The following is an 11,934-nucleotide window of genomic DNA, read 5'->3' on the forward strand; positions in this document are numbered from 1 at the left end:
TTATTATAAAAGTATATAAGAAATGGAGAACATATGCCAGAATAGAAGAGGAATCTCAATTATAAGGAGCAGTTACTCTTAAAGATTTGCAGGTCATAATATATAATCAAAGCATAAATAAATTGCCAGTACGATGTTAGGCACAAGGGACTCAGGCAGTCCTTGGATGTAGAAACAGGGGAACACTTAGCAGGATCTGAGAAGTTATATTATTTATTTTTCTGGTACCAGTGCAACTTCTATGAAAGCACCAATTCTCATTTCTATCATAACATTTCATGAAATATACAGAAAAACTAGCAGGAGTTCAAAGGCAGCCACAGGGATGATTAAAGAACTGGCCAACATGACTTCCAGTGAAATTGTAGGAGGTCAATAATTTTTGTTTATCAGAGAGGTTGTTACAGATTATTTAGTCCCCAGTTGCACATATCCATGTTAAAGAAACTTGAAAAACAGACTCTGCGTGCTGCTGTAACAGAAAACAAAGACTGGCAACCACCAGATTACTTTGAAGCAGATATGAGACGCAAATGTTTAGCTGTAAGAGTAATTAACCGAGGCAACACCTAAAAATAATTGCTCTTACTTCATCAAGCGTAAGGAATGCCTGCTTTAAAAAGGGATAAACATCTTGGATGCATCTGCATGGCTTCTGAAGAACAGTGTCACTGGAGAAAGCTTCATCTCCTCTAGCTGGATTTACTCTGCAAGAAGAAAAAAGACAGTCTTTTCAATGCTTTCATGTCTCACCCTCTTTTACTCACTATGTTCTTCTCAGAGCAGAAAGAATAAATCACCTCATTAAGACTCGGGGTTTGATAGGATTCAAAATAAGAGTGTGCTTAGAGAAAGCATTGCCAAAAGATTTTTTAACTGAATTTAATCAAGGGTGACCATTGAGTGGATATGCTTCTCATTTTCAATAAATATGTATACCAGAGGTTACTCACATAGAAAAGGTACTTCCTACTTATCTTTTTTTCTCATAGGAATTTTCTGCCTGTTTTCAAAGGTGCTCCCAGGATCCCAGAATTTTTCTAAAAATTGTTGCCAAGCAATTTTACCTGTGGCTTTCAGGCCAAATCTGTTTTTTAAAAAAGAAAACAATTTTAAAATATTTCCTTATAAAAACACTCTATGTTCCAAGAAGAATTTTGAATTAGAACATGACATCATCGTTATAATATCAATGTGTGCAACATTCATAATTAGAGTAAGCTTGCATAGCTTTTCTTTGTTACTAAATATGCAAACTGAGCCAACTTATTTTCTCAATTCCAAATGTCTAGCTGTGGAAGAACTAGATCCCAGGTGAGAATTCATCTAACCAAATATACATGCCTGCACCTGAGCGAGTCACTCTAAGTTCCCTTTATAGTCATTGGGGAGAGACAGACACTTTCAGGACAGGATTCATCTCATCCTAAAGTAGACATCTAAAACTGGTTAGATGAATCCTGCCCGTTGTTTCTCTCCAGTGACTATAAAATGGAGTCTAGGAGGAGCAGTTCAGGCGTAGACATTCACATTACAGATGTCTAGAATGAGATAGTATTTAATGCATCCCTTCTCATTATTTACACGTAACAGTAGAGAAACTAATTAAGGGGAATAGTATGTTGTTTTTTAAAATGTTATGATGTTCACTATATCCAAATTTGAAAACTTAAAAAGTACTGGAAGTGTTAAACTATGTTAAAAATCCTGGGAAGTCACCTAGCATCATTTATTCTATGAATAATTACTTTAAAATCAATAAGGACCTAATCCCATGACCCCCCAAACCATTGGCATATCTCCCACTCAGTTTCAGTGGTACTGCAGAAAGCTCCAATGCTCATGGCTAAACACACTCCTACTTCAGATGGCGCTTTGTAGGCAATTACATCCCTCACGTATTACCAGAAACGTGCTGACTCGCTACTGTCATCATCTCAGAAAAGCTTTTAAAACTCCTAATGCTCCTTAAAATGGTGGCAGATGGTATTTAGAGCATTTGCTAATCCAGGATGCATAGGACAAACCTAAAAAATTACCAAATGCAGTCAGAGGTATGCAAGACTTCCTGGATCTTTTACAAAAAAACTCCAGGTTTTGGACTACCCGGCAGTTTCTCAAGCTCAGCCAACAAAGCTAAAACCAAAAGCTACAAGAATCACAGCATTTGGGCTTTGGCTGACTGCAACCTGACAGCACGGGGTATTTAATGGGAGGGGAGGGAACCCGACTTTTTACAGTCCTGTCCGCGAGTAGCATGCACGTGCCCCGGCTCAGTGGCTCAAGGGCTGAGCATCTCCCACTGCACAGGCAGGACAATTGCACCAGAGCCCAGAAGAGGGGCTGGGAAGGACCAAGCATGAAGACTCAGGGTAAGTGAAGACAGAGGCAGTGCTGCTGTTTGGATTTCACCATGGGAGCCTTTTCGTTCCCTGCAGGGAGGGGCTTTGCCAACAATGCTGTTGAGAGATGGGTTATTAAAAAAAAAGCTGTGGGAAGGAGAGATATTTCATATCTGATTATTGTCTTGGATAAATGAATATGAAACAAACAGTATGAAATAACAGATGATCTTTAAAATTAAGGCCAAGATAACAACTGTTATTTTGAGCCCCCAGCTGAGATCCCTTCACACTCAAATGTCTATGGACTACTAAATCACTCAAATCACCCTGTAGAGAGCAATTCTGCACTGAAAGTGAGCAACCAGCCAAAGCTGCGTCAATCAGCGCAACAGACCTCTCCACTTCCACCTCCTTGCTCAGAAGCCCTACAATTGCCTCTCAGACTCTGGCAGTGACAATTGCCAAAATCCTGGGAGCTGCAGGGAACTTAGGAAGAAATAGCAATGCGGATGTGTCTGGCATTACTAGCTCTGATTTGTGGTGCCATTGATCAGTCCACAAGGTGCAGTGGTTTTCCCCCTTTCTGCAGATGGATAATGGATGGTGGAATTCTTCCAGTTCTGCCTGTGGCTGGCCAACAGGACTTTTCTCTTGCAGGTTTTATCATGGAAAGGGATGAATCAGGCCCTTGCAGCAGGGGAGGAGGAACTCCCCAGCATTAAGTTTCGTGGATCAAATTAAAGAAAGCCTTATTTAGACAAAGCTAAGTCAGTGAGACTAAAAACTGAGGAAGGACTTTGGCTTTTTTGGTTTTATTTAAAAACCACTATAGTAGGCCAGCTAACTTATTAAAGTAATAAAAATAAATTCTGCATGGCTTTTTGGAAGTATGCTTATGGTTACGTCCAAGTACAACAGAGTGTACTTCCAGAAGAAATGACCGGTTAGAGCTGTAACAGCATGGATACCTGCTAACGTCATGTGATACATCATCTCATAGAGATCCTTTACAAAATACTACCCAGTGAGAAATTTTTAACCATCAGTGCCTTAGCATCTGATACTTTTATGCAAATCATAAGTTAAAGGAAGGAAGCATGAGGGTAACACAAAAAGTTTATAACTACCTCTGCTGCTGAAAACTGTCCTTGTGTTTTTAACTAATATGTTCACTGAAGTCCTGGGCAAATGAGCACAATGATTTACCTCATATCACAAATAAAAGTCATAATTAGAAATCCTGGCAGCCACCAGAAAAGAGTCTTGGAAGTTAGGCCCTCCGTTGGCAAAGCCTTCATACTGGTCATGTATGATTTGCTCCCAACTGTCAAGAACACCCTTCACTCACACCCCTCAACCTGTGAAGGGACACAATCCACAGCAAAGCTCCAAAACACAACCAAAATATTTTCTTACATGGGAATGCTGAAATACTGTGAAATTAATTCCTTCAGTTTATGCAACTTTCTCAAGTTCACGATGTTTTACTTCCAAGTGAAAGAATTTTCAAGAGTAGAAGTGATGGAATTCAGGGAATTCGGGACTCAGATGAGTGATGTCCTTTGAATGAATTACACCTCAATGGTCTCCCTCTGATGTATCTGAACTTGCTGCAGTGGGGACATATACTGAGAGATGTGTGTGTGGGTAATCTGGTCCTAAACCAGTCAAGGATTAAATCCTAGCTGAAGTCTAAGGCAAAACTGCATCAACTTCAATGGGCCCCGAATTTTATATCAGGAGCCCATGAGATGTAAATATCTCAAACAACCATAAAATGCTGTCATGTATTATTTCTTATAAACAGCTCCCTGGCACATCTCATGTCATATTATTTAAATAGAATCTTAAAAACCTTGAAATCATGTCCCTTGCCCATCAATTACTATTACATTTATTATCAGCTACAATGAAGTTACTTCGTTATTAGAATTAGATGACTATGAGGAACTTTTGCTCTTGTTCCATTCACCTGGTGGATCTTTTGAATTACATTATCTGAGAAATATCACCTAAGAGATATGGCATACATAGGCTTGAACATTTCTGTTTACAGCATCATTAAAATGTCACTATATTTTTCAAATGCTAGAGAAAGCTCCAGTGGAAGAATACATGCAGAAATCTTTCCATTATGCAACTGCTTTTAAGAGCAAGATTTACTTTAAGATTTAAACTAGCAAGTGACATGAATTGAAAAAAAACTATAATAGCAATTTTTTTACAAAGTAATAGTTGATCATTGTTATATCACACTGTGAATGACTAGAAGCAAATCAGATTTATCTGCTGAATGCACAAAGCAATATGGTTACTGCAGATGACTCTCATACAGCACCTGCTGCTGTAAAATGTGTATCTGCACTGAGGTCTTTACAGCTAACTAGTGCATGTAAAGAAAAAAATAACCGATTATTTACATGGATGATTATATTCTTCCAACAATTTAAACAGATAAACTATAAATTGCAGAATCATTAAGCAGTAATGCATGATCTGGTTACTGACCTCCTCACACAGTATGATTTGGATGCCTTGTCCTGTTGTTGAAAGCTTCAGTAATATTTGGAGTAAAAATGGTGTGTAAGAGTTAAGTTGTTCTTCCTTTCTCTTTGACTGGCCATATGCCCTTGGCACTGTTGCCAACAAGTATAAAGTATATTCTGGCAGTTTTCTTCTCACAGTTTTTGGTTTCTGAGTACAAAAGATTAATCATGAGAGATTCTGGTCTAGATTTAACCAAAAGCCACAAAAACATCCATTCTTGTGATATTTTGGCTTTAAAAAGGAAATATGAGTTTAGGAAGTTAGTTAGCATAAGCTAAAGTGATCATGTCCAGGAAATCATATTTTGGAAAATGTCCTGTGGCCTAAACTCTGCTGAGATCATTGAAGCTGGGCTGGAAAATGTTTTCTATCCATTTATCTTCTGCACACTATACTGCCCACAAGATGATTTGAGTTTTAGTCATAATACTACAAAGATGCCTGGTTAAAGTAAAATAGTACATTGACTTGAATCCAGTAGTTGGCATGATTTCTCAACGTTCACAGCAGTTTTAATAAAAATATTTACAATGTCAAAACCTAGGTTCAAAAGATTTTTGCCTCATTTTAGTTTAAATTCAGATTTCCAGGTATGAAATTGCTTTACTATGCAGCACAGAAATGTCCCTTCAGTTACCTTTTTCAGTGACTGACAATGAGCAGTACAGAGTGAAAGCTTTCACCATTAGTTCATTCATTGACTTTAGTTTTGCTTCTTCCTTTCTTTTCCTTGCCAAACCAGCAGATATAAAAGGACAGGCTTGCAGAGTCACACTATCACCATGAAAATATGGTGCCGACAGTTGTGAAGCTGCTCTTCCAGCAAATTCACACCATCCTATATCACTAGTCATTTGAATGCAAGATAGCAACGCTCCCTTTAAGAAATTAAATACAAATTTGTGAGCAAATAGAAGTAAGAAAGCAGTAACTTAGAGCTTCTACTCCATTAAACTTATGTACCTTACTGCAAAAAGCTTGGTTTTATACCCACCTACATCAGCTTTTACATACTGTGCCATACATACTGCAACACAGGCACAAGTAAGATGAATTAATGATGGTAGTCACAAAAAGCAATAATAAAGTTATAAGGCAGCAGTGCTAAAAAACATCCCCTAAGAAAATAACATGATTCTTACCTATTCATTAGCTCTTGAAAAGTTTCATTTGGCAAAGGAAATATAAAGCCGTTTATGACTGACTTAAAGTAATCCAAAGACACAAATCCACTCCGACTGACATCAATTGCTCTGAAGGCTTTTTCAATGTCCTGATAGGCTGAACACAGCTGTAATGAATACAATTTATAGTGTTTTGTTCAGAAAAGTCAAGTTCATGAAGCTTTTAAAACAATAATGCATTTTTTACAAGACCTTTTCAAATGTTCTTCTCTGTGAACTGATCAAATAGGTTACCCCGGCATGCTCTGACCGTCAGATGTTTAATTAATAAGCTCACTACAAAACAGTATTCCCAATCACACACTCTCAAATGACAAGTCAGACAAGTTTCTCAAATAATAACTCTGCCTCAAAATTCAGAGCTAAAAATACTTGGTGGATCAGCCTGCTTGATAACACCTGTCTTAACGTAACTTTAAAACCATCCACTGCATAACCTAGTATCAAGGTTTCCTTTATTAAAATGGGTCGTTAGCACAATAAATACTGGAAGATGTTAGAAGACATGCAATAGTTAACATAGCTGTTGTATAAACACATCACTCATTTCTTTGCTTTTTTTTTTTTAATTCATGGGCTGTTGCAAAGGAGCTATGTGGATGTGTTTTTGCTTATGGGACTTGTAAAATGCCTGAAAGTTGACTTACTGCAGATTTTGATAAGGCTCATGAAACAATAGGAAGACTGGTTTGTTTTTCTGAAATGTTAGCTCACACTGGGTTGTTGAATACTGCCAGCATCCCCGAGGCTTTTCTCCCCTCACCATTTTTTGACAAGTACCCCATCTGCTTCTAAGCTGATTATTGTTCATTCAAAACTGCCGAAAACACAGTGTAAAGATAATGTATAGAGAGACTTTAGAAAGCCCAAAATAAACGTCAAGGACTGGGAAGGATTGTAAGGTGAGATGTACTGTGCTTCCAATCCAGGCCTTGAACTCTGTATCAAAGATATACAACATGAAAAAGGGTCAAGATGTTGAATGTCCCTGTAGCCTTGTTTGTCCCTCCTCCCCTGTCTTTTGAAGGCTGAGAAAGCACAGTTACAGGTCTGTGTAATTGAGTTTGTGGTAGAATATGCAGACTTGGTGCACAGTATCAGTTTCTCTTTTCTTAGAGAGTCAGGATTTTCATTACATGAAGGCACAAGAGCGAGTGCTGGAAAATTTTCTTTTCACCTTCCCATAAAGCAGGTGGAATACAGTTACATTGCACCATCACACTCGCCAGTCCTCTTCAGTTAAGATCACATCTAAGGGCACAAGGAGAGGTCATTTGCCATGTCTATTCCAGCTCCACTCTCTATTCTAAGCTTGCCACCACATATCAAAAAAAATGTGTTTCTGCAGCAGCACCTATCCACTAATAATTTATTTCATGCAGGTCAGAAAATAATTGTCAGACAACGATAACTAGTCATTACTCAGTGTAAGTCATTACTTACTTTGATCTGACAGAGCGATCTAGCAATTCTCATTAGGAAACACCTTAGCCATGAAGCTTCGATGCACTCTCATTTTGGTTTAGCCTAAGGAATTTGTAGTTGTAATACGTATGTTTTTAAGGCTGTGAATCTAATAAGCAAGACTGGAATACACAAAATAAAACTGAACTGCTGCTTCTGCTATCTGGCTTTAAAAGCAAACAAGAAACCCTGTGCATGGAATTTGTTCATAAAAGAAGTTGGTATAATTAACTGGCCTCAAAGCTTGGCAATTTTCTTTTCTTGTGATGCCTGGCTCAGATTCTCCACCTGTCGAAGTATTCCGAAGTATTAATGGCACTCCCGTACCTTTTCTCTAAATGCCCTCCTAGTGCTCTCCATGCTGCACTCTGTCACAACGCACCCAGCTGGTGAAGGCTGTAGGAAAAGTTTTGCTGGTGAAGACTCTGGAAGAAGTTTTTTCTGGTTCTGTTCCTTCTATTTTCTGGAAGATTAGTGCTGTTAAGAAACCTGATTTAGCGAAGTCCACAGCTTTGTCAGCTTCAAAGAAATAAAGCCATCAAAAACTCTTAAAGGCTGTTTGGATAAATCTTTAGGTACAAAAAGACTAAACCAAACCGAAAATACATACTTTCTTGTATTTTCCTGTATTTCAAACTTGATCAGTAGTTTAAAATTATGCTAACTAATCTGTGCATTTGTTGTAGTAGTTTTTCATTTCATATCTCTTTTAAAACATAATTCACACAACTTACAAACTTAACAGGTATCTTTATTACATTTAATATTAGAAGGTACTACTAGAAACTAGCTCCCTCTCTTTGTCAGTATGTTTTCAGAATGATCCACTACCAAAAATATTTTTTCAGGAAATGGAAGACAGTGTCCTTATAGGCCTTTGATAATAAGCATGCCTATTGACCTCAAAAAGGCTCTTCTCTTTTCCATTTCCTTCACATAGCCCTGTCCACTGGCCCATCTTAGCTCCCACAGTCCTTGGAAGAGCTTCCAGTTACTGTAAGTCAAACAGCCCTCCTCAATGATTCCCCATCAAAAAAAACAGACGCCAAACCCAAACCAATTCTGTGGAATATTTATTAGAGCTGGGCTGAGCAGCTCATTTTGTGATGGTGGTTTGTTGTATACTGCTCTACTTAACGCGCTGTTGGCATGTACACGCTTTGGGATAACGATTCTGCTATGGATGTGTTATACTTGATTCAGAGCATAGCAGCAACCCCTGTGACGGACAAGACACAGGCATTTTGAGAACCTTATGCACAAAGAGTATGTGCACCAAACTCTTTCAAAAGTTATTCCAGTGGGGCTACATAGGAAACAAAATGCTGCTCCATATGGAAAAGGATACTCATTTGCTTAGGGCTTGCTCTCCCCTGTTCCCTCTGCCTGCTCAGTGGCCTGCTGAACACGGGTTTGCCTTCCTGTTTACATAAAGCTATACTTTTTATTACTTCAACTTTTTAAAATTATTTGTGTGAATGCTCAATTCCATTTAGAACTGCCCTATTTCAATTTGGTTGATTGGCTACTAATAAACAGATAGCACTCAGTTTTGCACCTCAGAAATGCACCAGAGGTTCCCACTAATCTAGCTGGATGATTTTAAAATCTATTTTTAGACCAACGTTGATCAGTAATTTTTTTATATCTACTTTACATGGACAAGGCTCCACTTCTCAAAGTGGGTGGGTGAAAGAGATGGAACTGAGAATCGGAGGGCAGGAGGTGAATGCAAGACACTGTCAGTACAGCAGGGCTGCAGGAACCACAAGCAAGGTCTCCAGATGACTGAGGCATTCTATGGTAGAATGAGTGGGGAGGTTGTGTCCCAGGCCCCATTAACTAGACGGGTTAATTACGAGGGTTAATCATGCACAATGCTAGGTACAGCATGTACTAGGAAGGAGGAGGAGCCTTAATTCGTAAGATTATTTCTCCACAATTTCAGTACCCCACACAGGAAAAAAACCCTCTATTTTTGGTAGTTATATTTACTTCTAGTAATGGTTTCAAAACAATCTTTGATAGTACTGCACAAACTTACAAACCTCTATATAGACACACCACGGCTGTGTAAAATGGTGAGAAGAAAAGTATTATTAAAATACTAGATGTTCTGACTTCTTGATTTCAAAAGAGTTCAGCTTCTTCTGATCCTACTAAAGCCAATGTGAACTGTTGGTATTCAGGGCTTTTGAACGTCAGGCCATATATTCAAAATTGGTTCAAAAATAATTCCTACCACCCAAGGGAAGACTTTCTGTCAGGAAGAGGATAATCATAATTCAGGCTTCTGGACTGCTAGCTTCTCTTTTCTAGACCAGGATAGATTTTTTTATTTATTCTTTTTTTAAATTCTAGAATTGTCTTCATGAAGTGCTAAATTTTGAGTAGTAGAAATGAAAGAGACAATGTTTGAAGCTAATGCTCTTTAGCCTGCAAAGTACAGGTAAGTCTGTACTGGCTTTCTTCAGCAAAGGTAAGTTTAAATGCTTCTTTTTAAATAAAAATAAATGAAAAAATAATTAGCAGCTAAACTCACTCTCATGAAAACTCCTATTGCCAAAATATCATATGTGTACATATGTGATGAACAAAATACCTTGTTAAATACACTAAATTAAATTTCAAGATATGAAAACAGATTTACATTATTTTGAAGTGTCCTGGAAGGGCCTTTCTCACTATCTTCTTAAACTCATATCTCCATAGATCCTCACGTTCATATTACAGGTAAATCTGGCAGATTTTTGCTGCATAACCTCTCAAGCACAACCCTTTTTATCCACGTACAGGGCTAAATCTCTTCACTGCCTCCATTCATCCAGCAACTGAATTACTGAAACACACTTTTTCTGTCTTTGAGGAAAACAACCATATCCTGCTCTTATCAATGACTCTTCCTTCCCTAGACAACAAACATAAGCTAATGCCTTCATTTTAAGGGTCTCCACAGCCCCCGTCCTCCATGCAATCACCTTTCACTCAGGAACGACCCCTTGTGCCGCCTTGGACTGTCTGGTTCTTGCAATTTCAAACAAATACATGTTTTTATCTACTCTTATGGTGACCTTTATATTTGAGAGGACCTGCCTATACACATTCACAAACTGACTTAATTACTGACCGTCAATCCTTCTTAAACATCCTTCTTTGAGTTGATGCCTACAAAGACTCCAATAAGTTAAGTTGCTGCTATGCTTGAAACTACTCCTGTCAGGCTGACAAAAAATGTCTTACTGTCACTTTGACCTCCCCAAGCTGTCCAAGTTCACCATTTTGTCACTGTCTTAGCGTGTAAGTTCTTTGTTACAAAGATTACCTGCAAAATTCAGTATGATTGAATACTGGATGAAAACCGAGGTTCCCAAGTGCTACAAGATTCCAAGCTGTAGTAACAAATTCTTTATCTGGAGTTTATGAGCTTGTAATGGTGATTTTATTTCTTGGCCCATGTAATGTCATCCTTTGATTTTAAAGGCAGTTTTCACGCACAGTTGGTAGAATTTCCCAGGCCAAAGGAACCTGGCTTTCTTTTCCTCCCTGTCCTGGTTGTGTCTGTTGAGAATCAGAGGCTACCAATGTCCTACAAAATTGCAAACCAGATCCATCAAGGCCAACAGAAATACTTCTATTGATATAACTGGAAAGAGGAAAAGTACCCAAGTTTCCACTCCTTTTCTGAGCACATACCTGGAACTTCATTTTCTGTGCTTTTTTTCTTTAGCTGTGTCTGTACTTATGCCAAAATTCTTCAAAAATTCTTTATAATCCATCACATTAGAATCTCTAGCACAGTAACAGTTCCACCGCCTAGAGAAAAAGTCATTTTTCAGAGAACACAGCTGTTCTAGATCATACTTGTAGTGAATTGAAGAAATAGGAAATTTATGAAATCTTTAGAAACACAATATGTAAACAATTGTGAAAAACAAATAAGCAGCGAATTACTTTTTTCTACCTTCCCACTACATTTTTCTCCGGTTTCTTTCCTCTACCCAAGATTGTCTATAGTATACAAGTTGTCTGCCTAATATCATTTAAATCCTACACGCAGTGCCATTTTCTTGGCCATCTACATGAACATGAATTTGAATATATCCGCACAAGGATATTTCTCTTCTAATAATATGTTATGATATTCTTAAACAAATTCCAGTTTAACTTATAAGTCATACCCAAACTCTGTAGCAAGTTGTCTGAATTTTATAGCAGGCTGGAAAATTTGCAGCAGCTTTATCTGAATTAAACAGGAACCTCACTTTGCAGTTAGGACTCATTTCCACACGGTATTAACTTCTACAGCTTGGAAATTAATCTTTGATTACAAGCATTTATTTTCTAGATATTTCCCCTGATTGACAGTGAAGTTGTTAATACTGTATACACTTGCC

At 38.0% G+C, this 11,934-nt stretch overlaps 1 protein-coding gene across 1 annotated transcript in view; it reads right to left on the bottom strand.

Annotated features, from left to right (window-relative positions):
- EFCAB6 (EF-hand calcium binding domain 6) overlaps positions 1–7,900 on the bottom strand; it is an 80,787-nt gene extending 72,887 nt beyond the window's left edge. The window contains 4 exon segments of the mRNA XM_010563598.1: positions 590–707; positions 974–1,087; positions 6,035–6,183; positions 7,868–7,900. Of these exon segments, the coding sequence (XP_010561900.1) occupies positions 590–707; positions 974–1,087; positions 6,035–6,183; positions 7,868–7,900 (414 nt within the window).
- Positions 7,901–11,934: the final 4,034 nt, after the last annotated feature.

The sequence above is a fragment of the Haliaeetus leucocephalus genome, unplaced genomic scaffold, assembly GCF_000737465.1.
Source record: "Haliaeetus leucocephalus isolate CR32 unplaced genomic scaffold, Haliaeetus_leucocephalus-4.0 Scaffold170, whole genome shotgun sequence".
NCBI classification, from domain to species: domain Eukaryota; kingdom Metazoa; phylum Chordata; class Aves; order Accipitriformes; family Accipitridae; genus Haliaeetus; species Haliaeetus leucocephalus.